This window comes from Vulpes vulpes, chromosome 3 (genome assembly GCF_048418805.1).
Source record: "Vulpes vulpes isolate BD-2025 chromosome 3, VulVul3, whole genome shotgun sequence".
Lineage (NCBI taxonomy): Eukaryota > Metazoa > Chordata > Mammalia > Carnivora > Canidae > Vulpes > Vulpes vulpes.
In genome coordinates, this window is record NC_132782.1 from 105,052,419 (window position 1) to 105,075,004 (window position 22,586).

The 22,586-nt window shown below is 45.3% G+C and overlaps 1 protein-coding gene and 1 long non-coding RNA gene across 5 annotated transcripts in view; one reads left to right on the forward strand and one right to left on the reverse strand.

The window, feature by feature from the left end:
- Positions 1 to 1,641: 1,641 nt before the first annotated feature.
- On the reverse strand, positions 1,642 to 6,298 carry LOC140598317 (uncharacterized). Its single transcript, XR_012000638.1, has 2 exons — positions 6,095 to 6,298; positions 1,642 to 5,332 (listed from the first exon to the last, which is right to left on the reverse strand). It is a non-coding gene; the product is annotated as an uncharacterized lncRNA (long non-coding RNA).
- Positions 4,659 to 22,586, forward strand: part of CPPED1 (calcineurin like phosphoesterase domain containing 1) — a 101,380-nt gene continuing 83,452 nt past the window's right edge. Inside the window, exons 1-2 of one of the 4 annotated variants that reach the window (XM_072753830.1) lie at positions 4,659 to 4,694; positions 5,692 to 5,834. Coding sequence is in view for 1 of the 4 variants with exons in the window: in XM_026003134.2 (XP_025858919.1) it covers positions 6,503 to 6,572 (70 nt within the window). In the remaining 3 variants the exon portion in view is untranslated. Of the gene's footprint in view, positions 4,695 to 5,302; positions 6,058 to 6,234; positions 6,573 to 22,586 lie in introns of those variants that run through there. The other 3 variants (XM_072753831.1, XM_072753829.1, XM_026003134.2) reach the window with 3 other exon arrangements.

Genomic DNA, 22,586 nt, shown 5'->3' on the forward strand with positions numbered 1-22,586 from the left:
GGGAGAGAAAGAAAGAAAGAAAGAAAGAAAGAAAGAAAGAAAGAAAGAAAGAAAGAAAGAAAAGAAAAGAAGAAAGAAAAGAAAAAGAAAGGAGGAACAAAAGCCTAAATGAGGAAATTAAAGTGTTTCAGATGAAAAAGAACTTGAGTAATTAGTATGAACTGCTTCAAAGGCCAAGAAGTTTATTATAGTAGTCCGGGACACTTCCAGCTGTTCATGCTCTGAGTGCCTATCATATACAGTTGGACAGAAGGACACAAGTAACAGGGTTCATTGACTTCGAGTGGCTCACTGAGGTTCCGAAGCAGTGCTGTCCAATAGAAATTTCTATGATGATGAGAATGCTCCACATCTCTGATGTCCAGCATAGAAGCCCCAGCCAGAAAAAATATGATGCCCAGTTAAATGTGAATTCAGATAAACAACACGTGACATTTTTTTTCTTGTATGTTGGGACGTACTTTATCTGAAGTTCTGATTTAACTGAGTGTCCTGGATTTTCTTCCCCTAAACTCTGGTCATCCTAGCCACGCGTGGCTATTACACAGTTGAAATGTGCCTGGTATACCTGGAGAACTGCCATTTAACTTTTATTTAATTTTGATTGGTGGAAGTAGTCGTGTGTGGCCGGTGGCTACCGTCATGGTCAGATCAAGCTGGAGAAACAGGGACACGTGAGAGGACTTCTGACAGCGTGAGGTTTCGCTGGGAACGGTTTTCAAGCTCAAATTCTTCTGTCCAGGTTCTAAATGTCCAGAAGCCCCTGTCTCTGTAAACAAGAAGCCTGAAGGCCCTGTCATGCTGGAAAGTGTTCAGGAGCTTGCCTGAGAGAGTAATGACCACAAAAAGAACAAGCCATTTACTGAGCAATTATTATGTGCCGTGAGACCTACTTTAAATATGCCACGTCACCGAATCCTGCCCCAAACTCTGCAGGTGGACATGGTCATGCTCACTCTGCGGCTGAGGAAAACATAGCCCGGAGAGGTTACGTGACTTGCCCAAGGTCACAGAGCTGGTATGTAGAATGAGCATACATTTAGGTCATGTGACAGAACAGTGTAAGTGCTTTGCACCCAAATGGGACAAGTTTTCAAAGACTTAAACTCTTTTTTTTTTTTTTTTTAAGACTTCAACTCTTTAAGCCAAATGGTGGGCAGCAAGGAGGAACTGGTGCCAAACAGACATGGAAATTGAACATGAGAGGCAGAAACAGGGTAAAAAGAGGGCCGTAGGCTTCGCTATTTTGGCAAGTGGTGGGATGACTCCGGGCACATTACTTGGCTTCCTCTGTGGCTCCATAGTCTCATTTTTAAAATGAGGTGAGACTTTCTTTTGTTTGAGGGCTAACAGGAGAGACTGTGCACATAAAGACCTGGCAGGCACTCATAAACGATAATTACACATAGTAGCTCACCTAATGGTTATATTTTCTTTCTAACGATGAAAACACAATCTACGAGCTCTGCAGCTCACCCGAGAGAGTTGCAATGACATCTAAAAGGTCTCAGGGACAGGATTTAACTTTGAACGTAGGTACACCTCAAACATTTCAGAAATTCTCTAACACCCTGAAAAGGGGAGAAATCGTGGAAGTCCTGTTAATGCCAACACTGTGACGGTATCAGTGAAGTCAATAAATTTTAGAAAAATACACACAAAAAAAAACACCAACTTTTGGGGTCTGAAGTACACACAGCATGTCAACCTGGTCCAATCTATTTATTTTCAATTAAAAAAAACAATCAAGTCTATAAAATTGACATCCTCATGGACTGCCCTTCGCCTTGACCCCATCGCATCCCCTAGTCCCTGATTTCTGAGTGTCAGCTGAAAAAGTGCAGGTCACGAGTGGGTAATGGTGAGGGGCGTCTGGTGCCCACATTGCTGAGTCATTGTCTTGTGTCTCACATTTCCACCTAGTTCAAATGTGCTGTATCAGAATACTATCCTTCCTTCCAGAATGATACCAACCTGAATTAAAGCCTCACTCTGGGACTTTAACACTTCCAAAAAAGACCTCTGAACAATCTGTGTGAGTCAGGGTTCTTCAGAGGAACAGAAGCAAAAATGTGTAGACATATAGAAAGAGATTTATTTTAAGGAATTGGCTCACACAGCTATGGAGGCTGGCAAGTCCAAAATCTGCAAAGTGAGCCAGGAGGCTGGAGAACCAGGAAGAGCCAATGTTGCAGTTGAAATCCAAAGGCCATCTGCTGGTTGAATACCCTCATGCTTGAGGAATCACTCTTTTGTTCTATTCAGATCTTCAACTGATTGGACGAGGCCCACCCACATTGTGGAGGCCAACGTGCTCTTCTCAAAGTCCACCAACTGAAAGGTAAATCTCATCTTAAGACCACTCTGGCAGAGACATCCAGAATAACGCTTGACCAAATATCTTGGCACTGGGGGCCAGCCAATTTGACATAAAACTTAACCATCACACAGTCCACCCGGGAATGACTATATCCACTGAAGTCAATCCTAAGCACTTTCCTTTAAATGAGGCTTTGAACTCGTATGCCAGGCCTCCTGGCTCAAATCTGTAAACCAACCTGGCTCATAATCCTAACAACCTTTGTCATCTGGTTTCACAAACATGGGCAGACAAGAAACCAGAGAAGGAGGTAGAGTGAGGACTTGCTACGGGGAGATTCCAGAAATGGTGAGAAGCAGCAGTTCACAGCCTGATAGTGAGAAGGAGACGGAAGATCTCTAAGGAGTAGATGGAAGAACTAAAAAACCTCAGCAACATAGGGGCCTTTGAGTATTAAGACAGATTGTTCTGTTGGCTTCATGGAGTGAAGCTATAATAGAGTCCAGTACAGCAACTAGTGTTCTTAATTATATACCTGGGTTTCTAAGTAACAGCACAATTGGACCTGCTGTTACAAGGGGTGGGGTGGAGAAAAAGGACAGTTTCTAAAGGGTGGCGAGGAGGCATGGTAGTCGCTGGCTGATATGCTCTCCCTCCCCTCACTCAAACCCTCACTTGTGCATGGGGAATACAGTGGATTCTGTCGGTTCTTCTTCTTCTTCTTTTTTTTTTAATTAGCCATTCCCCCCTTTCTCAGGGCAATCAGGGTATCCATGTGTCATTTTAAGAGAACAAGGCTGTTCATCTTCAGGCAGGTGGTTTGAGTGATATCGATACCACTCCTCCAGGGGTGGCCCTTATAGCTTAAGCCAGTCTAAACATGCTATTTATCTCCTGACCTTGCTTCAGAAAGAAGCACATATTCCAAGTGGCATTGCGGTGATGCAACCGAATGTTTGCTGGGGGTTTTGAGAAAAAGAGACCTTTTTTCCTTCTCCTCCCTAGGTGGTGTCTCATGAGGGTGCGGTCTAGAACTGTGGTAGCCATTCTGCTCTTAGAAGGGGGAGCCTGGAACTTTCAAATGGTGGGAAGGAGTTCTCTACATGGAGACTGAGGATAAAGCCAAAATGACTAAAGCAGAGAGGATAAATGGAGAGAAGTTGGGTTCTTATAACGTCATATGAGCAACTTGATCAAACCTCACCTGAAGCTGCATGGGGTTTTTTGTTTATGTCAATGGATTCCTTTTCTTATTAAACCAATTTGAAGTGATTTTTGGTTATTTGCTGTGACACGATGCCTGACTGATATAAGAGATGACCCCTGAACACCTAATCTTGAAAAAATGAGACTTTTGACTAGAAAAGAATGGGTTGAAGGGGTAGTCTAACAATAGTAACAGTTTTGACTCAGAAAAAAACGTATGAGGCAGTTGGTATGTTCTGGAAACTGCTCAGAGCTTCACTGATTTATCACAAAAGCAAATGAGGTTGGTGTTACAATTATCTCATTTTATTTATTTTTAAAGATTTTATTTATTTATTCATGAGAGACACAGAGAGAGAGGAACAGAGACACAGGCAGAGGGAGAAGCAGGCTCCATGTAGGGAGCCTGATGCGGGACTCGATCCCAGGACTCCAGGATCACACCCTGGGCCAAAGGCAGACGCTCAACCACTGAGCCACCCAGGTGTCCCCCGATTATCTCATTTTAAATGAAGATGCTGAAGCTCAGAAGGATGATGTGAATTGCTCAGGGTTGCACAGCTGGGAAATGGACTGGACAGGCCCAGCTGCCCAGGAATACCCTCTTCTCATGCTGCCAGGCAGACAGCTGAACAGAAAGACCACGTTCTTTCTGAACTGAAAGACCATGGTCAGAGGAGAGTGGGACCTCCCACCTACACAGTGATGAGGCGAAGATGGGCAGGCAATGAGGCTAAGAAGCTGCTGGGACCCAGTGGCAGACAAGGTTTGGTTGCACCCATTATTAGCATTCAATGGTTCCCGTGTCGTTCTGAGGTTCCTCATCATCACTACCAATAGAGCTATGCCCAACCACTGCCCAGGTTCAAATCAGGCTATACTGTCAAGATATTCATAATCTATTTATTCATGCAGCAGCCACTGAGTGTCTATGCCTCAAGCACCCTTCCTGGTGAGCAAGGCAGTTGAGGTAACCACCCATGTGGACTTTAACAGTTGAGTTGGGAAAGACATCGGGGACAAATAATAACACCTGAAGCAAATGAGTACATCTGTAAATAATTATCATGTGTGGCAATAGCGCCAACTGTGCAAAGGGCTATCTATAAAAGACAAGAACAGAGAGTTACAAAAAGAACAAGGAGGAAACCTGCTTTCCATAGGAAGGGTGTGTACAAGTGTGTGTGGGGGGGCTAAAGCCTCTCCTTGGAAGTGTGATTTAAGCAGAGGCCTTGAAGTTTAAATGCGCAGGTGCATTCTATTTTTTTTTTAAGATTTTATTTATTTATTCATGAAGATAGAGACTGAGGGGCAGAGACACAGGCAGAGGGAGAAGCAGGCCCCATGCAGGGAGCCTGACATGGGACTCGATCTCAGGTCTCCAGGGTCACACCCTGGGCCAAAGGCGGCGCTAAAGCGCTGAGCTACCCAGGCAGGTGCATTCTAAGCAGAAGGAACCGCATGTGCAAAAATAGGGAACTGGATTTGCATGTTTAAGGAACTGAAAGAGGACAGTTACTGGGTGAGAGGCAGGCCGGAGCTGGAACTTGCAGGGTCTTGAGGTCCCCATTGGGACTTTTTAGTTCTCATTTTGTCATTCCCTCTTGAATGTTTCCTGACAGTCCTCCTGGGGTGGGGGGTGGGGGGGCAGACCACACGCAGGGAATAGCGATACGGTGACTAGTCGTGATGATGAGAGTGAATGCCTAATACTTACCGAGGACTTACCATTTACTATTAGAACTCTTGTCCAAGATTGGAGGACAAGTCTCCTGGATGTAGGCAGCTAGTTGAGAAGTTCCCAACCTGATGGATCAAAAGAACCTCATAAGGAGTTAAAGCCAGACCCTTGGGGATCCTTGGGTGGCTCAGTGGTTGTAGCACCTGCCTTAGGCCCAGGGCATCATCCTGGAGACCCAGGATCGAGTCCCACGTCAGGCTCCCTGCATGGAGCCTGCTTCTCCCTCTGCCTGTGTCTCTGCCTCTCTCTCTTTCCATCATGAATAAATAAATAATTTTTTTTTTTTTTTAAAGCCAGACCCTTCTTCTAGAGATTCGGCTTCGGCAGGTGCCACCCCTCCCGGAATTTGTTTTTAACCACGTTGACAAACACCAGCCTACAGCAGCGTGGTGCAAGAGCTTTTTTTCCCCCTTCTTTTTCCTAGACAGGTCCTGGTTTGGATCGGTGGCCGCTTCACTGTTTTTGCAGGTGTGTCACCTCGTGCAAACTGCGCCACCTCTCTGGGCGTCAGTCTCCCCTTCTGACACACGCAGCTCACGACAGCCCTGGCGCTCCTGTGCAGCGGAGGTGAGCTACGATTCCAAGGGAGCGATGATGACAGTAACAGGGTGATGGTGAAGATGCCTCATGATCAGGGCTCCTGGGTCACAGTGGGGGGGCTTGGAGGACTGTCCTGAGACAGGGCCCAGCGCTTCGGACCTCCCCCCCACCCCGCCTAAGGTAGGGTTGTTGGATGAAATGCAGGAGCTCCAGTTAAAGTGGAATCTCAGATCACGAAAACAATTTTAGGGTAAGTATATCCCAAATGCTGCGTGGGCTATACTTACGCTGAACCATCATTCATCGTGCGTCTCAAATTCCAGCTTAACTGGGCGCCCCGTGTTTGCACCTGTGAAACCAGGGCAGGCCGCCTCCGGGGGAGCTGGAGGGGGGGAGGAGGGAAACCCCGCGGTCGCTCCCCGCAGCCTGAGCTGCCGAGCATCCCCCGCACGCCTGCATCCAGGCCCAGGTCCAGGCGCCTCCGCTCGCCAGGCGCCGCAGTCGATCCCCGAGGGGCCGCTCGCGCTTCCGCCTCGCCCAGGCAGCACCAGCGGCGCCCCGAGCGGCCCCGCCCCGAGCAGAGGGCGCCGCCCGGAGCGGGGCAACACGGGCCCGGCGGTTGGGGCTGCAGCGGCGTCCTGCCGTTCCCTCCCGCGCCACTGTGTCCTCGGGGGGAGCCGGGAAACTCGCTCGCCATGTCGGCTGCGGAGGCGGGGGGTGTTTTCCGCAGAGCCCGGGGCAGGACCCTGGACGCGTTTCCCTCAGGTACGGCCGGCCTTCCGCCGGGGGAGGGGGAGGGGGAGGGGGAGGGGGGAGGAGGGGGGACTTCAGGCTGCGGCACCTTCCGTCGGCGGAACCGTCGGTGCGGCCGCGCGCGCCTCCAGCCTCCAGCCGGACGGCTTCGAGGGCTGCACCTGCCCCGCGGGCGGGAGCCGGGGACCGCAATAGCTGCCGCACCGCCCGCGCCCGGGGCCTCGGGGGGCGCGGCCCGAGAGCAGGTGTGCGGGCGGCGCGGCCTCGTGGGCCTCCGCATCCCCGAGAGAGACCGAGACCGGAGGCGATGCCCTGAGGCAGCAAAGCGTGCTTCCCGGGCGCGCGGGCTGTGCACTTTGCTTCCTGGCGGCCCTGCCTTGCACGCGTGCCCCAGCAGGGCGGCTCGGCCTCAGTTTCCCCACCTGCAAACCGGGAAGAGCATCCTCGCTGTTGTTGCGCGCGGCTGTGCGCCTGCAGGCCCCCAGCCTGTATCTTAGGCTCCCGTCGTCCCGCTGGCTTCCTGCAGCATGTGGAGGGCGGGGCAGGGTGCAGGAGCTCCGGAGGGGGTTTGCATTTACTCGGGCTTCTTGTAAAATGCAAAAATGTTACGTCGTTTTGCTTTTTTTTTTTTAATGCATGTATTTTCTTTTTATTTATTTTAAAGATTTTTTTAAAATTTTTGTTTATTCATGAGACACAACACAGGCAGAGGGAGAAGCAGGCTCCATGCAGGGAGCCCGATCCCAGCACCCCGGGATCACGCCCTGAGCCAAAGACAGGTGCACAACCGCTGAGCCCCCCAGGTGCCTCTTTTCTTTTTAGCTAAATTCAATTTATGAGCATACTTTCCGATGAAGGGTATTCTTGTAATCCAACCTCTGGACCCGCTTAGCCCTGGGGGCCCAAGGCAGAAAGCTGGCACATTGCTTGTTGCTTGGTCCTCTTAGGTTTTTTGCTGCCAGGAGTCAGGCTCCCCTCCCATGCACTCACCAGTTTTGTGAGTCGCTGCTCCCTCCCCCCCCCACCCCCACCCCATGGTGCCCTGCATGGTCTGGTGGGTGCGCTCACCTTTCTTGCTTCATGCATGTCGTCCTGACCTCTGCCCAGTTCTGCTGCCACACGGGTTTTCTCCAAGGGCTTTCTTTTCTCCAGCTCCCATCGCTAGTGGCTGGGCTGGTGGAGCCTGGCCCTCTCTTTCTGAGCTTCCAAGCTGTATATAAAGTTCAGTCACTTTCTAAGGGTCAGGTTTTCCCTTGGCTAGCCTATTTTTTTCTTCTTTTCCAAAGGCTTTATTAGGAGAGAGAGAGAGAGGCAGAGGGAGAAGCAGGCTCCATGCAGGGAGCCTGATGGGGGACTTGATCCCAGGACCCCGAGATCACACCCTGAGCCAAAGGCAGAATCTGCTCAACTGCTGAGCCACCCAGGTGCTCTTGGCTAGCCTATTTAAAATACGTTTCTCCTCAAGATTTCAGCCCTAAAACCTTGTTCTTTTCTTCTTTGCAGCTCTTGGTGAGGAGTAGCAAGGTTCTGGAAGACTGTGTCGGGGCCAGAAATGTAGCTGTGGCGGGTTTTAGAAAACATAGTTGGCCGTAGTGCCCATCTTCTAAATAGTTTGATAGGACTTTTTTGCCCAACATGAGATTTGGGATTTATCCATATTGATGTCAGAAGCTCTAGTTCATGCACTTTCCTCCTGGGCAGTAGTCCATTGTACACGTATCTACTGTATACATTCCGTTGCTGAATATCTTCCCTGAGGAAGGGGTGTGTTACCTGATTGCAGGAGGATGACTATAAAGGGAGGAAAGAGCATCGTGGACGGTGGATGGAGCAGGTGTAAAAATCTGCGGCCTGGCGGGATGTGAAAGGGAAGAGTGGGGGCTGTGGTGTTCTATGAGAAGGAGGATGGTGGTGGGCAGGGTGGAGGGATAAGTAATTGAGGACTTTGGTCTTTACCTAATAGCATCAAAGAGTTTGAAGCTGCATGTGTGAGGAAACAAGGACACTGATCAGATTCCCTTATAACCCTCATACACTCGCTCCTCAAAGCCCCCTTCAGAATTAGCGAAAGCGCCTGGCAGGGGAACCGAAGAGTGCTGTCTTAGTCCATTCAGGCTGTCGTAACCAAGCACTGTGGACTGGGTGGCGTATAAACAACAGATGCTTTTCACAGTTCTGGAGGCTGAAAGTCCAGGATGAAGGTGCCAGCGGGATGCGAATGGGCGCAAACCTTCCTGGTTCACAGACGACCATCTTCTTGCTGTGCCCTCGGGGGGAATCGGGGAATGAGCACCCTGGGGTCTCTTCCAAAAGGCATTAATCTCATCACTCAGCCCTCCTGACCTCATCACCCCCCACACACACACCCTCCCCCCCCCCCCACATCCCGTGAGGCCCCGCCTCCACATATCATCATGTTGGGGTTTGGGTTTCAACATGAAACTTTGGGGGGCATACAACACTCAGTCTGTGGTAAGCACTTTAAGACTGTTTCCCCCCTGGTAATTTATAGGAGTGGCAGTACAACGTGCACTTCTTCTGGGAGTATTGTACGTGAAGCTTGGCCTCAGGCATCCGTTCCTTGTTAACACAATCTGTGAGGCTCCATCAACAGATGTTTGTAAAAAGTAAATTGTACACGTCTCATTTGAGAAAGGTGCACATTCCTCAGGCATGTTCAAATATTCGTTTTAATTAGGCAAATTGATAATTATATTTCCTCGACACATACACCCTAATCAAGGCTACACTTTATCCTAGCAAATAATTGTTTTTCTGAAAAGTTCATGACATCAGTTTTGAAGAAATTCTAAAAAGGAGAGCTATCAAGGTAAAATCGGTTTTAAAAATTACCCATGTTTATTTGTTTTCAGGTCCTAAGCTGTTCTTTTTTCCAGTTTTATTTTTACCACCAGAATGTTCCCCCTGAATGTATCCTTGGAAGAGGATAGGGCTCTTTGGTGGTTTTCTTAAAAAGATGATTTCCCTGGACATTTTAAATCTCTGCAGCTGTTTCAGAGGAGTTGAAACAGCTCCTCACCAGTCCTGAATATTTCTCAGTCACCTCTGGAAACCCTCTCACGTGGCAGAATATAAGTGGAGCACCCAAAAAAAAATAACTTGCCCCATCTCTTCCAGGTCTCACCTAAGGCCTCTTCTAGAACTACTAGACCTGAAAATGTTTATTGAGGTCTGAATGGGGTCTTGAAAATATTGTATTGGAAAAATTCTAACAGATCAGTGAAGAAAATGAAATAAATGCTTTTAATTATGTCATACGTCCAGGCCAAACCAGTTATCTCTTATTTAAGAAGGGCTCCTGTGCATAAGACAAAAATTTTGATTATTTATCCCCTCCTCATTATCATCATCATCATCATCATCATCAGTAAAAATTAGTGTGTAAAACATTCTCATCATAACAAGTCTAAGAGAAAAAATTAGCTTTTATTTTTGAGTGTCTTTTTTTTTGGCTTTTCTGTATTTTAGTGACTTTATCGAGATACCATAACATTGACTCATTTTAAGTTCACAGTTCAGTGATTTTTAATAAATTTACAGTGGTACAGTGTCAGGGTTTTAGAACCTTTCTGTTTCCCAAAAAAAGAAACTTTGTGCCCATTTACAGTCTGTTCCTGTTTCCACTCCTCACAAAGACAACTACTAATTTACCTCCATAGCTTTGCCTTTTCTGGACATTTCATATAAATGGAATTACAATCTGTGTTCTTTTGTGACTGGCTTCTTAGCATAATCCTCAAGATTCTCTTGGGCAGATATCAGCACTCTGTTCCTTTTTACTGAATTGACATTCCATTGTGTGGGAAATCATATCTTGTTTATCCAAGTACGTATTGATGTACATTTGGACGTTGGCAGACGTTTCCCAAATGAACACTGGCTGTTAGGAATAAAGCTGATGTGAACATCCACATACAGATCTTTGTATGGATATATGTTTCATTTCTCTTGGGTATATGCCTAAGATTGGAATTGCTGGGTCATATAAGTACATTTGACAGTTTGAGGAACTTCCAAACTGTTTTCCAAAGGAGCTGCACTATTTTACGTTCACATCATCAAGATACATGGATCCACACCTCCTTATATCCCTGCCAACGCACTTATCACTTGTCGTATCTCTCTTTTTTATTATAATCAACTATATGGGTGTGAATTGATATCTCATTGTGGTATTGATTTACATTTTCTTAAAGGCTAATGATGTTGAACATCTTTTCCTGTGCTGACTGGCCATTTGTATATTTTTGAAGAAATATCTTTTCGGGTCCTTTGCCCCATTTATAATTGGGTTGTGTTTTCATTGAGTTGCTACAATTCTTTATATATGTTGAATATAGATCCCTTATCAAATCCATGGTTTGCAAATATCTTCTCCAATTCTGTGGATTCTCCTTTCCCTTGCTTGATGATAACCTATGCAGCATCAGAATTTTTAATTCTGATGAAGTTCCAAATTATCATCTTTTTCTTTTATCATTTGTGCATTTGATGTCTTAAGAGATCTTTGCCTAACCCCAAATTGTGAAGATTGACTTCAGTGTTTCTTCTAAGAGTATTCTAGTTTAAACTACTACATTTAGGTGTAGGTCCATATTGAATTAATTTTTATGAATGGTGTGGGGTAAGGGTCTAATTATTAGGAAAAAAGCTTTTTTTTTTTTACTACAGTAGAAACCTAGTAGTTGGTCAAAAGAAAAAATGAGCAGAAGAGGGGAATTTAGAAAAATACACATTCTTTTAACATTTATTTTTAATGTAATCTATAAATGTACATTCATTTACCATTCTTTTGAGGTCGGGCCAAGGACTTGTCTTAGAGTATTGGGTTTACAGATGGGCCTGCCATGGAGTCTTTCTTGCATAAACAACACCCATAATGAATCTTTTCCAGTTTGGGTTTTTTCCAGTGGAGTAGTCAGTTAAAAATCACTCGGAAAGCACTCCAAGTAAAGGATTCTAGGTTTATACTTTCTTTTTCCTCTAATCTTTTACACTTGTCTCCGCAACACCTAATTCAATAGTACTTTATTTTGGCCAGCCTGCCTTTTGTTGAGTGTTCCCGAAGCATCTGTCTCAGTTTTATTGGAAGCGGCCCTTTTTACAATTCATATTTCTCTGGTTTACATGTTTAAGTGATTTAAAAGTAAGTGCTAGCTTGAACACTTTCGGGGACAACTGATGGATGCACAGAGCTGAACCCTTGAGGGACTTTGGGCAACAGTCAGTGCATTTGCGGAGGGCATGGAGAGTGTTGGTAAATCTGTGGGTTTGGTAAGAGAGCATCTCTTTCACAGAGAGGACTAACTGGCAGCTTTTTATATTTGTGAAGCATGTGATTTTTAACTTTGCCGAACCCTCCCAATTAGTTACAGGCAATAGCATGGGGCCCTGGCAGCTGGAGACTCCAGGAGCCCAAGAACTGCTGTCAGCCACTCTTAGGACTGAGTCCATTATGTAGCCAGACAGTCAGGAAATACTTGTTGAGTGAAAGAATGCCCAAACTTGCCATGTACCATTGTTTAAAAGAAAAAGAAAAAAAACCTAATCATGCTAATGCTGTAGGTCCTCATTTGTAAAACGGAGGCAGAGTGTTGGCTACAGCTGTCTTAAGATGAGCTGTGGTGATGGATGCAGTGGCTTCATTTACCCGAGGGTGCTGAGATGCTTCAGGATTTCAGGTCCTAAATCAGGAGGTGGGAGGGCCAGGAAGGGAGCACAGCTCTCCTGGCATCCAGCCCTTTGAGCTGGCCACCAGCACATACTGGAATAGGACAGAACTCTTTGTTTGCTCCCCAGAATGCTCCTTCTCCTGTCTTGCCCTCCCATTCCTGTTCAGTCAGGAGCCCAGGAGTCAATCCTGATCTCTCTTCCTCCCATTCTCTCCACAGCCCCATCCCTCCAGCCTCCAGAGCTCGCCTTGGCTTTGTCCACCTGTTCCCTTCCCAGCTCCCCCTGTGACCCCCAGCCCTGCATCTCTCACCTGGACTGTTCCAGTAGCCTTCTGTGTCCACTCTTGCCCCGCCAGTCTACTCCCTGTACGGCATTCCGAGCCATCTCTTTGAAACAAAAATTGGGCCTGTCATCCCTTGCCATAGCTTTTCTCTGTCCCTCTCCTTCTCTCTCTAGGGTCTGTCATTCTTCTGGTATCACTTTATTTTATTTTTTATTGATTTTTATTTTTAAAAAATATTTTATTTATTCATGAGAGACAGAGGGGTAGAGACATGGGCGGAGGGAGAAGCAGACTAGCATTTTAGAAGAAATGTGTGCTCATTCTCCCACTCTCAGGGTCCTGTTATTCCCCTTTGCTCGTTCTTTTCCTTTACAACACTTATTACAATTTACATTTGTGTATTTATTCCTGTGACTTTCATGCCTTTTCATGCCCCTAGACTATAAATTCCTGGAGGGCAGGGAGCCCAGACTTAGGACAGTGTCGGGCAGTGGAGGCCACTCAGTGGCCATTTGTCATATAAGTAAATGAGTAAATACAATCACATTTCTCTGTATTTGCCTGACCAATTGCTTACACCATGAGTCCTCTGGACAAAACAAAACAAAAACCAAGATATTGAGTCAATTAATGGGATTCCTTGCAAACCACCCCAGGTGGTGCCGAGGTCATGCATTCAAAGATACCTGTTTTGTTTTTTGTTTTTTTTTTTTCCAAAGGTACCTGTTAAAGGAGCTTCATGTTATTAGGTGAGCCCTCTCTGGGCCATATCTGCCCTGAGGAAAGGGTGCCTTCTCCTCGCACCCAGGGCCTCTTTGCCCAGCCTTGCCCCCGCAGGGCACCTCTGCCCAGAGAGCATCTTTTTCCACTTCTCCCCAAAGTACCACCCAGGGCACCAACCACCTGCTTTCTTGGTATAGCAGCATGGGTAATGGAGGGAAATAAATCCTAGCAAACATCTACCCCAAAAAGGCAAACTCCAAATGGAATTCTGCTTTGGAAAAGTGAGAGAGGTTCAGGAAATGTCTTTTCCCCCCTGTAGCTGTTGTCTAGAACAGCATCAGGCAAAGCCAGTTAGGCTGAAAGCCACCTGGCCGAGGAGCCCGGGCCTGTCTACCTTTTACTTCTCTGAAGGGTTGCAGATAAAGATTTTGGCAGGTCCTTTATCCCCGAATGGCAAGTTTGGCAGCCAAGCTATGACTCAGAAGCTTTTGTGTGTCTCAAAAACCACCTTTGGATGCATTTAGGCAAAGAAAAGAGAGATTGGATAAATTTGCTTTGCTACTTAGGAAAAGTAATATGGAAACTCTGAGGATAGTGCTGTCACAGTTAATTATTTCAGGGGAAGGGGGGCCTCAGAGGGCACTATTTACTTTAAATAGCTGGCACTTAGTCCGTTCACAGAGTTGTGCGACCGTCACCGCAGTTGATTTTAGAGCATTTTCATTACCCTAGAAGGAAACCCAGCACCCATCAGCCATCACCCCACCCGCCACTCCAGCCCTGGGCAGCCACTAAGGAATGGCACTATTATATGGAACATAAGTTCTGGCAGTTTTACAGTCGGGACACTTGGATCGTTAAACCAGAAAGAGTCCCAAGGTGGTGAAGATTGTTTTGCTACTGCTGTGGTTTTGTTGTTGTTGTTGTTGTTGTTTTTCACTACTAAGATAAGATTAGTCCCTGGAGAAGATGAGGGGTATTACTGCAGACATTTAGATTGTGATTCACTGTGCAGATGGCTACTGTGAGAAACTGCAAAAATTGCATCTCGTTGGCATTTGCTCTTTAGCCAGAAAGCCTCCAGACAGCTGTAAAGCTACCCATCTTTGCTGTTTTATAACCGACACAATATTCCCAGTATATGAAGGGAAGAATGTTAAGATCAAAGCACGTAATTTGTACGTGTGTGTGCTTGTATGCGTATCTGTATCACCAAGTATATTCTGCGCCCCACCATGTACTATGGGGAATAAAGAAATGGGTATGGTTTGGGTGGCTTTGTCTCTGCTAAGAGAAGGGCAAGAGTTACTGTAAGTAACAGTCAGAATCACAGAAGCTCACACTTGGTGTGAGCTTTGGCTACTGTGCGCCAAGTGCAAATGCTTTATATGTATTCACTCAGTCACTGTTCATGACAACCCTTCTGAGGTAGGGTTTACTTTATGGCTGAGGACACTAAGACTCAGAGAGATTAAGAACTTGTGTTATGTCGCATGGTTGGTAAAGGGTGGAACTGGGACTTGAGCCTGGCATGCAAGCCTCAGAGTCTAGGCTATACTAGGACCCGGTGAGGGCTTTGGGAGACATGCCTTGGCATGATCTACCCCCTACCTTACGTTCAAATTTGCCTCCAGTGTCAGGGTCTGGTCTTTGCTGTGCCCTCTGCCTGGGGTACGTCCCCACAGCCACCCTGTGCCTGGCTCTCATGTTGCCTCACTGCTCCATCCAGCCTCAGCTCCCACCCACCAGTCACTCTGTCCACGATCACTGTGATTCCTTCTGCAGTAATGATGAGCACAGTGTGTAGTCAGCTTAGTTGTTGATCTGTTTGTCATCCATCTCTCCACTATTGTGTAAGGTCTTAAGGAATGGGACCTGTGGTTTTGCTCACTGTTGAATGTCCAGTGACTAAAGTGTAGTGCCTGTCACATAGCAGGTACTCAGAACAAACTTGCTGAAAGAGGGAAGAAGGAAGAGCTCCATCTCCTTGCAGGGGAGGGAGGTAGGTGCTGGGCTGGGCTAGGAAGGGTAGGTGGAGTCTCAGCAGGAAGAGTTAGGAGAGTGGGGAGCATCCTCTAGAGGAAGCAGTGGGAAAGGTTGCATGTGTTGAGGAGCAGATAAGGGTCCCTCTGGAGGGATCCTGTGGCATGTTTTGGGGAGAGTTTCTCAGTCTCTGTATTGACATTATGGGCTAGACTGTTGGCTGTGGGGCCACCCTATATAATCTGGGATGTTGAGCAGCATCCTTAGCCTCTATTCACTGAATGCCAGAAGCACTGTGACCCTCCCAGCGTGACATCCAAAAATGTCTCCAGACATCAAATGTCCCCTGGGGGTCACAATCATCCCTGGTCAAGAGAGCCACCAGTCTAATGGGAACAGTAATCAGTATAGCTAGAAAAATTTTGCCCTACATTTTAGACCCAAATGCCAGAATGAACAAGGATCCCTCAACATCTTGGTTTATCCCTTCACCAAATGTTTACTGAATGCCTCTCCCATGCCAGTGACCCAGTGATACATGCTGACAATATACTGGAAAGGAAACATGAACATGGGTCTTTACTTATGGAAATTAGAGTGTAGTGACCCTTCAGCAAGGGAGTTTGATGATCAGGACAAGGGTTGTAGGAAGTCACGGCGGCAGTGATTGCTTGCAGTGGATCAGAGTAGGGAGCATTGCGTGGAGTTGCTCTGGTAGCCCTGGGTGGGAGTGGTGGAGCACTGACCCAAGGTGATGGGGCTGTGGAGGTGAAGGAGGTACTGTAGAGCACGTGCATCCACCTGGTAGGCTAAATGGACCCAGTGACACACAATCCTGTCATCTGTAGACTGGTGAACTGGGGACCTTGTTGGCAGACTCAGGGCCATAAGGAAAAAGAGGCCAGTCTTCAAGGATTTGCTTGTGGGAGTGTTGTAAGGTGCAGATGGGATGAGCTGGGACCTTGGACATACTCAGGAAAGTAAAACCACTACTCTGCTCACTTTTTTAGTTAATTCTGCAGCTTTCTAGTCAAATGGAGAAATGTGGCCCTTGCGGTCCCAGTTCATGTATGATTTTGATTCGGAGAAGTTAACAGGAGTGCAAACATTGAACTTTTAAATATTCTTACAGTGTAGTGATACACTGTTGTAATGATTAGGGCCTTGTTCACCAGCCTGCTCATCAGACTTCTTAATAAATATCTTCCCAAAAGCAAAAGAGATTTGGGAAATGAGACTTAGCTTTATTAGAATTAAACTGAGAGCTATTTATCATTGTATTCCACCTTGAACCATTTGAAGTTGCCTGTACAGTAACAAGTTTGGCACATCGGGAGAGCACACGCTGTTAGTGTATTAGGTGTTAATTAATGGCATGACTGATTCCTATAGGCCTTTTCCTAGCTGAGTGATGAAAATAGTAATTCATTTGCTTTTGGGGGTGCATTTATTATAATTAGTCATTGATGAGCTAGTAATAGCGAAAGGATCAATGAAATTTCTAATTCTTGGTATATGTTAAAAAGTCAGCTTTCAATACGAGTTGACATACATGCCTGAAAGGTATAATAAAAATGAGGGAGAGGAAATGTATTGACAGAGACAGATTTAAGAAAACATTTAGTTCCTGATATTAACGGCAAAGAGTCCTTGCAATTTGTATATTTGTCTTTCAGGCAGGATATTGGCACGTAAACAGTTGCATAGGAAGGAAGGATTAGTGGTAAGGCATTGTGTGAGTTTTTAAAGGTTTTTAAGATTCTTCTATGTGTGCAGTCGCTTTGTACCCAGTAATGCTTAAAGAAGATTCACAGGCCTTTACTGTCTATAGTTTAATACCACACAAATCCACAGTCCTGTTATTCTTCAGTTTTGAAAGATGGTGGTGTCTGTGACAGTCTCTATCAGCTAAAATCTGTAAGTGGCCAAATCCTGATACTCTCTGTACAATGGATGAATCAGATTTCTCTCTAAGGCCAATATTTCCTTTATAAAAATGTTTTTTAATTAATTAAAGATTTTAAGAACTAAATTTTAAAATTAATTTGATTCAGGCTGTGGTACCTTAATAAATTATGGTAATTTATTATGGTAACACAGAGCTTGTTTTTTTATGACATACCATTTGGACAGATTTTGGCACTCCCAGCTAGCTAGGTCTTCTCTATAATCTCACCTGTGTGACCCCTTGCCCTGAAGTCAGGTATTTGTGGCATAATAGGCCTGGTTCGGCCTCTCAGCCCTTTGTTAGACCTTGAGCAAGTTATGTGACCTTGACCTTGCTGAGCAAGGTCATTCTGCACCTCTGAGCAGAATGGAAGAGTTATCATAGATTTGGGCTTGTCACTGCCCATGTGCACAAGGGCCAGATGGTGAATGGGACCAAGTGTGGACCATGGTGAATTTGAGACCACACGTCCCCTTTGAGGAGCAGCCACTGCTTAGCCCAGCCAGTCAGCATATTCCAGTTGGGCCTGATTTGGCTAGATTTTCCAAGAGCATCTAGAAAATCAGGTATCTGCATGAAACTCATGAATTTAAAATGTCGGCAAGATTCAAAATTTTATAACTACTATGTGGGCCAAACAAAACACACCTGTTAGGCAGACCGCATCCAGAGACCTGGAGTTTGTAATTCCTGGAGAAGATCACCAATTAGCATCCCATAGAAGATAGATGTCCTGGGCTCTAGCCTATACCCTGAATCAGCCCTGTGCTATTGGCAGGGACTGTGAACATCACAGCCTACTGGGGAAAAGCTCTGGGCCTTGCCAGCATTATCTTTGTGTACACTTTTCTTATTTACCAAGATGTTCCTTTCAAAGGAAACTTTTTGGAGATAAAAATGTTTTTATGGAGGTGGATAACTTGCAGGCAGCCCAAGGCACATTCCATCTCCTTTATGGCTCTCCCCTCTGCAGGCCAGCCCAGCAGCACTGAGATTCTGAACAGTGGAAGCCACTGCTCATTAACTGTGTGATCTTGAACTTGAGCCATAACTAAGATCCCTAGCCAGGCCTCAGTATCCCTCGTTGGTTAAATAAGGGGTTAAGTAATTCTGCAAATCCCTCCCACACTGAAAATTTCCATTGCTGTAGTGGGAAAAGGTTGGCTTCTGTGAGGTAACCTTTCAGCCGCCCTGGGATGGGGCTGCAATAAATGGGCCCACTCAGCTCAGTACAGGAGGGTCAGGTCTAAGTGGTGTGGTTAAGTATGTGAGGCTAGGCTTTAATAGTCCCCCCTGTGGCAGAGACTCTCCGTTGGTTCCAGGGGTCCCCGCCTCCGAGTATTTATAGCCTGTGTGATCCTCTGCTCTGTAGTCTGGGCTGCCCTAGCAACTTGATTATAATGAATTGAATACAGCAAAGTGATGGGATCTCACGTCCATCGCCATATTACGTAAGATTATAACTGCTCTTTGCTAGCAGACCCTCTCCCTCACCGTCTTTGATGAAGCCAGTTTCCATGTTACGAGCTGCCATGCTGGAGGGGCCCACATGGCGAGGAACTGAGGGTAGTTTCTGGACCACAGCCGGCTAGGAACCTAGTCAACTCCGTAAGTGAGCTTGGAAGCAGATTCTGTCCCATGTGAGTCTTCATGAGAGACCGTGAGCAGAGAACCGTGCTCTAAGCCGTGCCCAGATCCCCAACCCACAGAAACTGAGATAGTACATGTGTAGTGTTTCAAGCTACTACCTTTGTGTTCCTTTGTTACAGTAGCAGTAGATTACTAATACACCATCTCTGTGAATTTGTTACAAAAATTATATTGAAAAAGTTCAATTCATTGTGGAATTCTTATTTATAGAAGACTTAGGTATTTTAGTTAAATACCTGCATACTTCGTGGTGTATTAACAGTAAGCACCCTGTAGACATTATCAGAAGTTTGTGTCAAATGTTTCAAGATTGTAGTCTTGTTTTGGTACCACCTATGTCAGAAATGAGGTCTTAATTTAATCAGCCTCACGTTATCCTCTAATGCATTTATTCTTCAAGTACTTAGTTTATCTCAAAATTTGACCTTGGCTTTATCATCGTCCCTAATTAGGGTCCCTGACTGCATTCTTTTATCAATTTTGGAAATTACCTGGGCTGGACACAGACAGGGACCTAAAAATGAAAAGGAAAATATGCAAGAGAAAACTAAAAGCAAAAAAAAAAAAAAAAAAAAAAAAAACCCTCAGTAGGAAAATATGCAAAATAACAACCAATCCTCTAAGCCATTATTTCAATTTAGGGAAACAAAAATCACTTTGCACCTGTTTCTGATCAAACACGTTTAGGCAGTTCCTTGATTAGTTACAGGTCAGTGCTTTTCAAACTTGATTTTGCATACGGATCATGTGGGGATCTGTTAAAATGCAGACTGTGCCTCAGTAGGTCTGGGCTGGGCTTGAGATGCTGCCTTTCGAACAAGCTCACAGGTGGTGATGCTGATGCTGGTTTAGGGGTCACACCGTGAGGCCCAAAGTGTAGGCCCAGCCCTGCTTTTCACGCGCAGGGCAGCATGCTTCATTGGTGCCCTCCTATCATAGGCACCACCTCCCCTCCCTCAACTTTCACTTTCAGCAATTCTCCTTTTTTTTGAGGGGGGGGGGTTATCAGGCATTTACCATTTAACTAAGCAGTCCCACAGTTAAATTCTTTGACTAGGAAAATAAAAAACAAAACAAAAAAAACCAAAAAAACAAAAAGCTCCCTGGATGCCAAAGTGTTTTTTTTTTTTTCTTCAATAATAAAAAGTGCTCTGATTATGTATTGAGGTGCTTTAGGAGTGAACCTTGGTATATCTGAACTTCTGGGGCTCAAACTGCCAGAACAGTGTTTTTTAGGGAATCTAAAGAGAGCAGCTGGACTGTGCCGAGGTCAGACACGTGCTCTGCCTGGCAGGAGATGGCATGGCAAGCTCTCCCTGGCTCTTGTAGATGTTAGCTAATACCTGTGTCCTGCCCTGGGCGTGACTTTGGACTTTGGCAAAATAGTTTAAGGCAAGCATTGTTAAGTATTCACTTTCTCAGTGTTTTGAAGGATGGGGGAGGTATAAATTTACAAAAGATTCCTCCCTCTGCAACTAAGCATCATAAGTCTCAAATTAAGCCTTAATTAAGATGAGACTGAAGACCACAAGCTTCTGTAGCAGAACTTTAAGAGGACCCAGGTGCTTTTGAGAAGGCAGAGGTTGAAGTCAAATTGTTCTTATTATGTATGTAAGGCAGGTGGAATAGTGATATGTGAGCTGTCATTCATTTCAGGTCAAATCTATTTATTTTGTACCTTGTCATCGTAAAATTGAGATTCCATCTAAGATTTTACTAAGTAAACAAATAATAATGAAAGATTTATTTTAATACCTCCAAGGACTATTGACTTTTTGAGATGATGACTATTTGTTGTAGGAAACTATATTGGTTAAAATGTTTGCTGTAGAAAACTGTTTATAAATTCTGTTTGTTATGGAAGATTGATTTATGCACCAACCTTGGGATGACGATCACCTCCCTGATCTGATTCTGATTAATTTGGCCAGTTTAAACAGCTCTGCAAACTGCCTCAGAAACAGGAATGTCATTAAAAGCATTCAATGTAGAAAGGTTATTATTCAAGTAAAATAAATGAATGATGCCAACAATTAATTTTAAAACACAAATTGGAATCTCATTTTTCTTTTTTTTTTTTTAAACGACACCAGCCTTCAACCCTTGAAGAAGTCTTGCTGACTCTGTATCTTTAATGCCTGATCCCTCAGTATCTATTATCACTTTATAGCAGAGCATCCTGAAATTTGGCAGCTTGAAACAACAAAACTGTGCTGTGTCACAGTTTCCTTCTGCTGCAGAGTCTCCCACAGGGTTTAGGCACCATGTCAGCTGGGGCCATGGTCTCATCTGACAGTCCAGCTAATAAGGGAGAGTCCTTTTCCAAGTTTACTCATGTCATTGTTGGCAGGATTTCACTCCTTTTGGGTTGTTGCATGGAGGGTCTCCACTCTTCACGGGCTTTTGCCTCCATTCCTTATCATGTTGGCCTCTCCAATAGGTGGGTCACAGCACGGCAGCCTTTTACCTGCAGAGGGAGGGCTATGTGTGTGTGAAAAAGAGAGAGATGAAAATCATGGTCTTTTTCTAGCGTAATCTCTCTCTTTTTCTTTCTTTTTTTTTTAATATTTTGGACACATCTGCATTTTATTTATTTATTTTTAAAGATTTTATTTATTTATTCATGAGAGAGGCAGAGACACAGGCAGAGGGAGAAGCAGGCTCCATGCAGGGAGCCGATCCCATGGGACTCGATCCCGGGTCTCCAGGATCACACCCTGGGATGAAGGCAGCACTAAGCCACTGAACCACCTGGGCTGCCCTTTTTCTTTCTTTTTGACCATTTTTATTGAGGCATGATTAACATGTAAAAAACTGTATATATTTAATGTGTACAACTCCATCAGGAGTTTGGGGATAAGTAAACACCTGTGAAACCATCACTACCATCAAGGTCATAAACATACCCATCTCTTTCCAGGGGTTCCTGTCACCCCTTTATCATCATCATCATCATCATTATTTATGTGTGTGGTAAGAGCACTTGACATAGATTCCATCTTCTCAGCAAATTGCAAGTATACAATACAGTTTTGTTAGCTGTGGGCATTCTGCTGTATAGTAAATCTCCAGAACTTCTTGTACAACCAAATCTTGTAGAACTAAATCTTTGTACTCTTTGACCAAGGGATCTTTGGGACCTTTTTGGTATTCTTTCTGCCACATGTAGTAAGGGCTCAATAAATACAAGTTCACGTCTGTTATTGTGCTAGACAGCTGTCCTTAACACTGAGATGCATATTTCAGGGTTTCATGCACTCCTTGTTCAGATTGAGTTCAGGGCAGCCCTGGTGATGCAGCAGTTTAGCGCTGCCTGCACCCCGGGGTGTGATCCTGGAGACCCGGGATCGAGTCCCATGTCAGGCTCCCTGCATGGAGCCTGCTTCTCCCTCTGCCTGTGTCTCTGCCTCTCTCTCTGTGTTTCTATGAATAAATAAATAAATCTTTAAAAAAAAAAAAAAGATTGAGTTCAAGTTGGTTGTGATTTGATTGAGCAGCTAACAGTCTCTGAGCTGTGGGTCAAGAACTGGTGGAGTAACTTGCATATGCAATCTGTTCAATAAAGTATGTGCAGGTAGTTCGCACACTTGCATTTGTAAATTCTGAAAAAGCACTTGAGAAGGGAGGGAGTCCTAAAGCCAGAGGTCCGCTCTAAGATGACAGTAAGCAAGGCATGGTGGGCAGAAGGGTGGTGACCATATTTAGAAAGGTTAGCCTGGCTCCTTGCCAGTAAGCTCTCAGCATA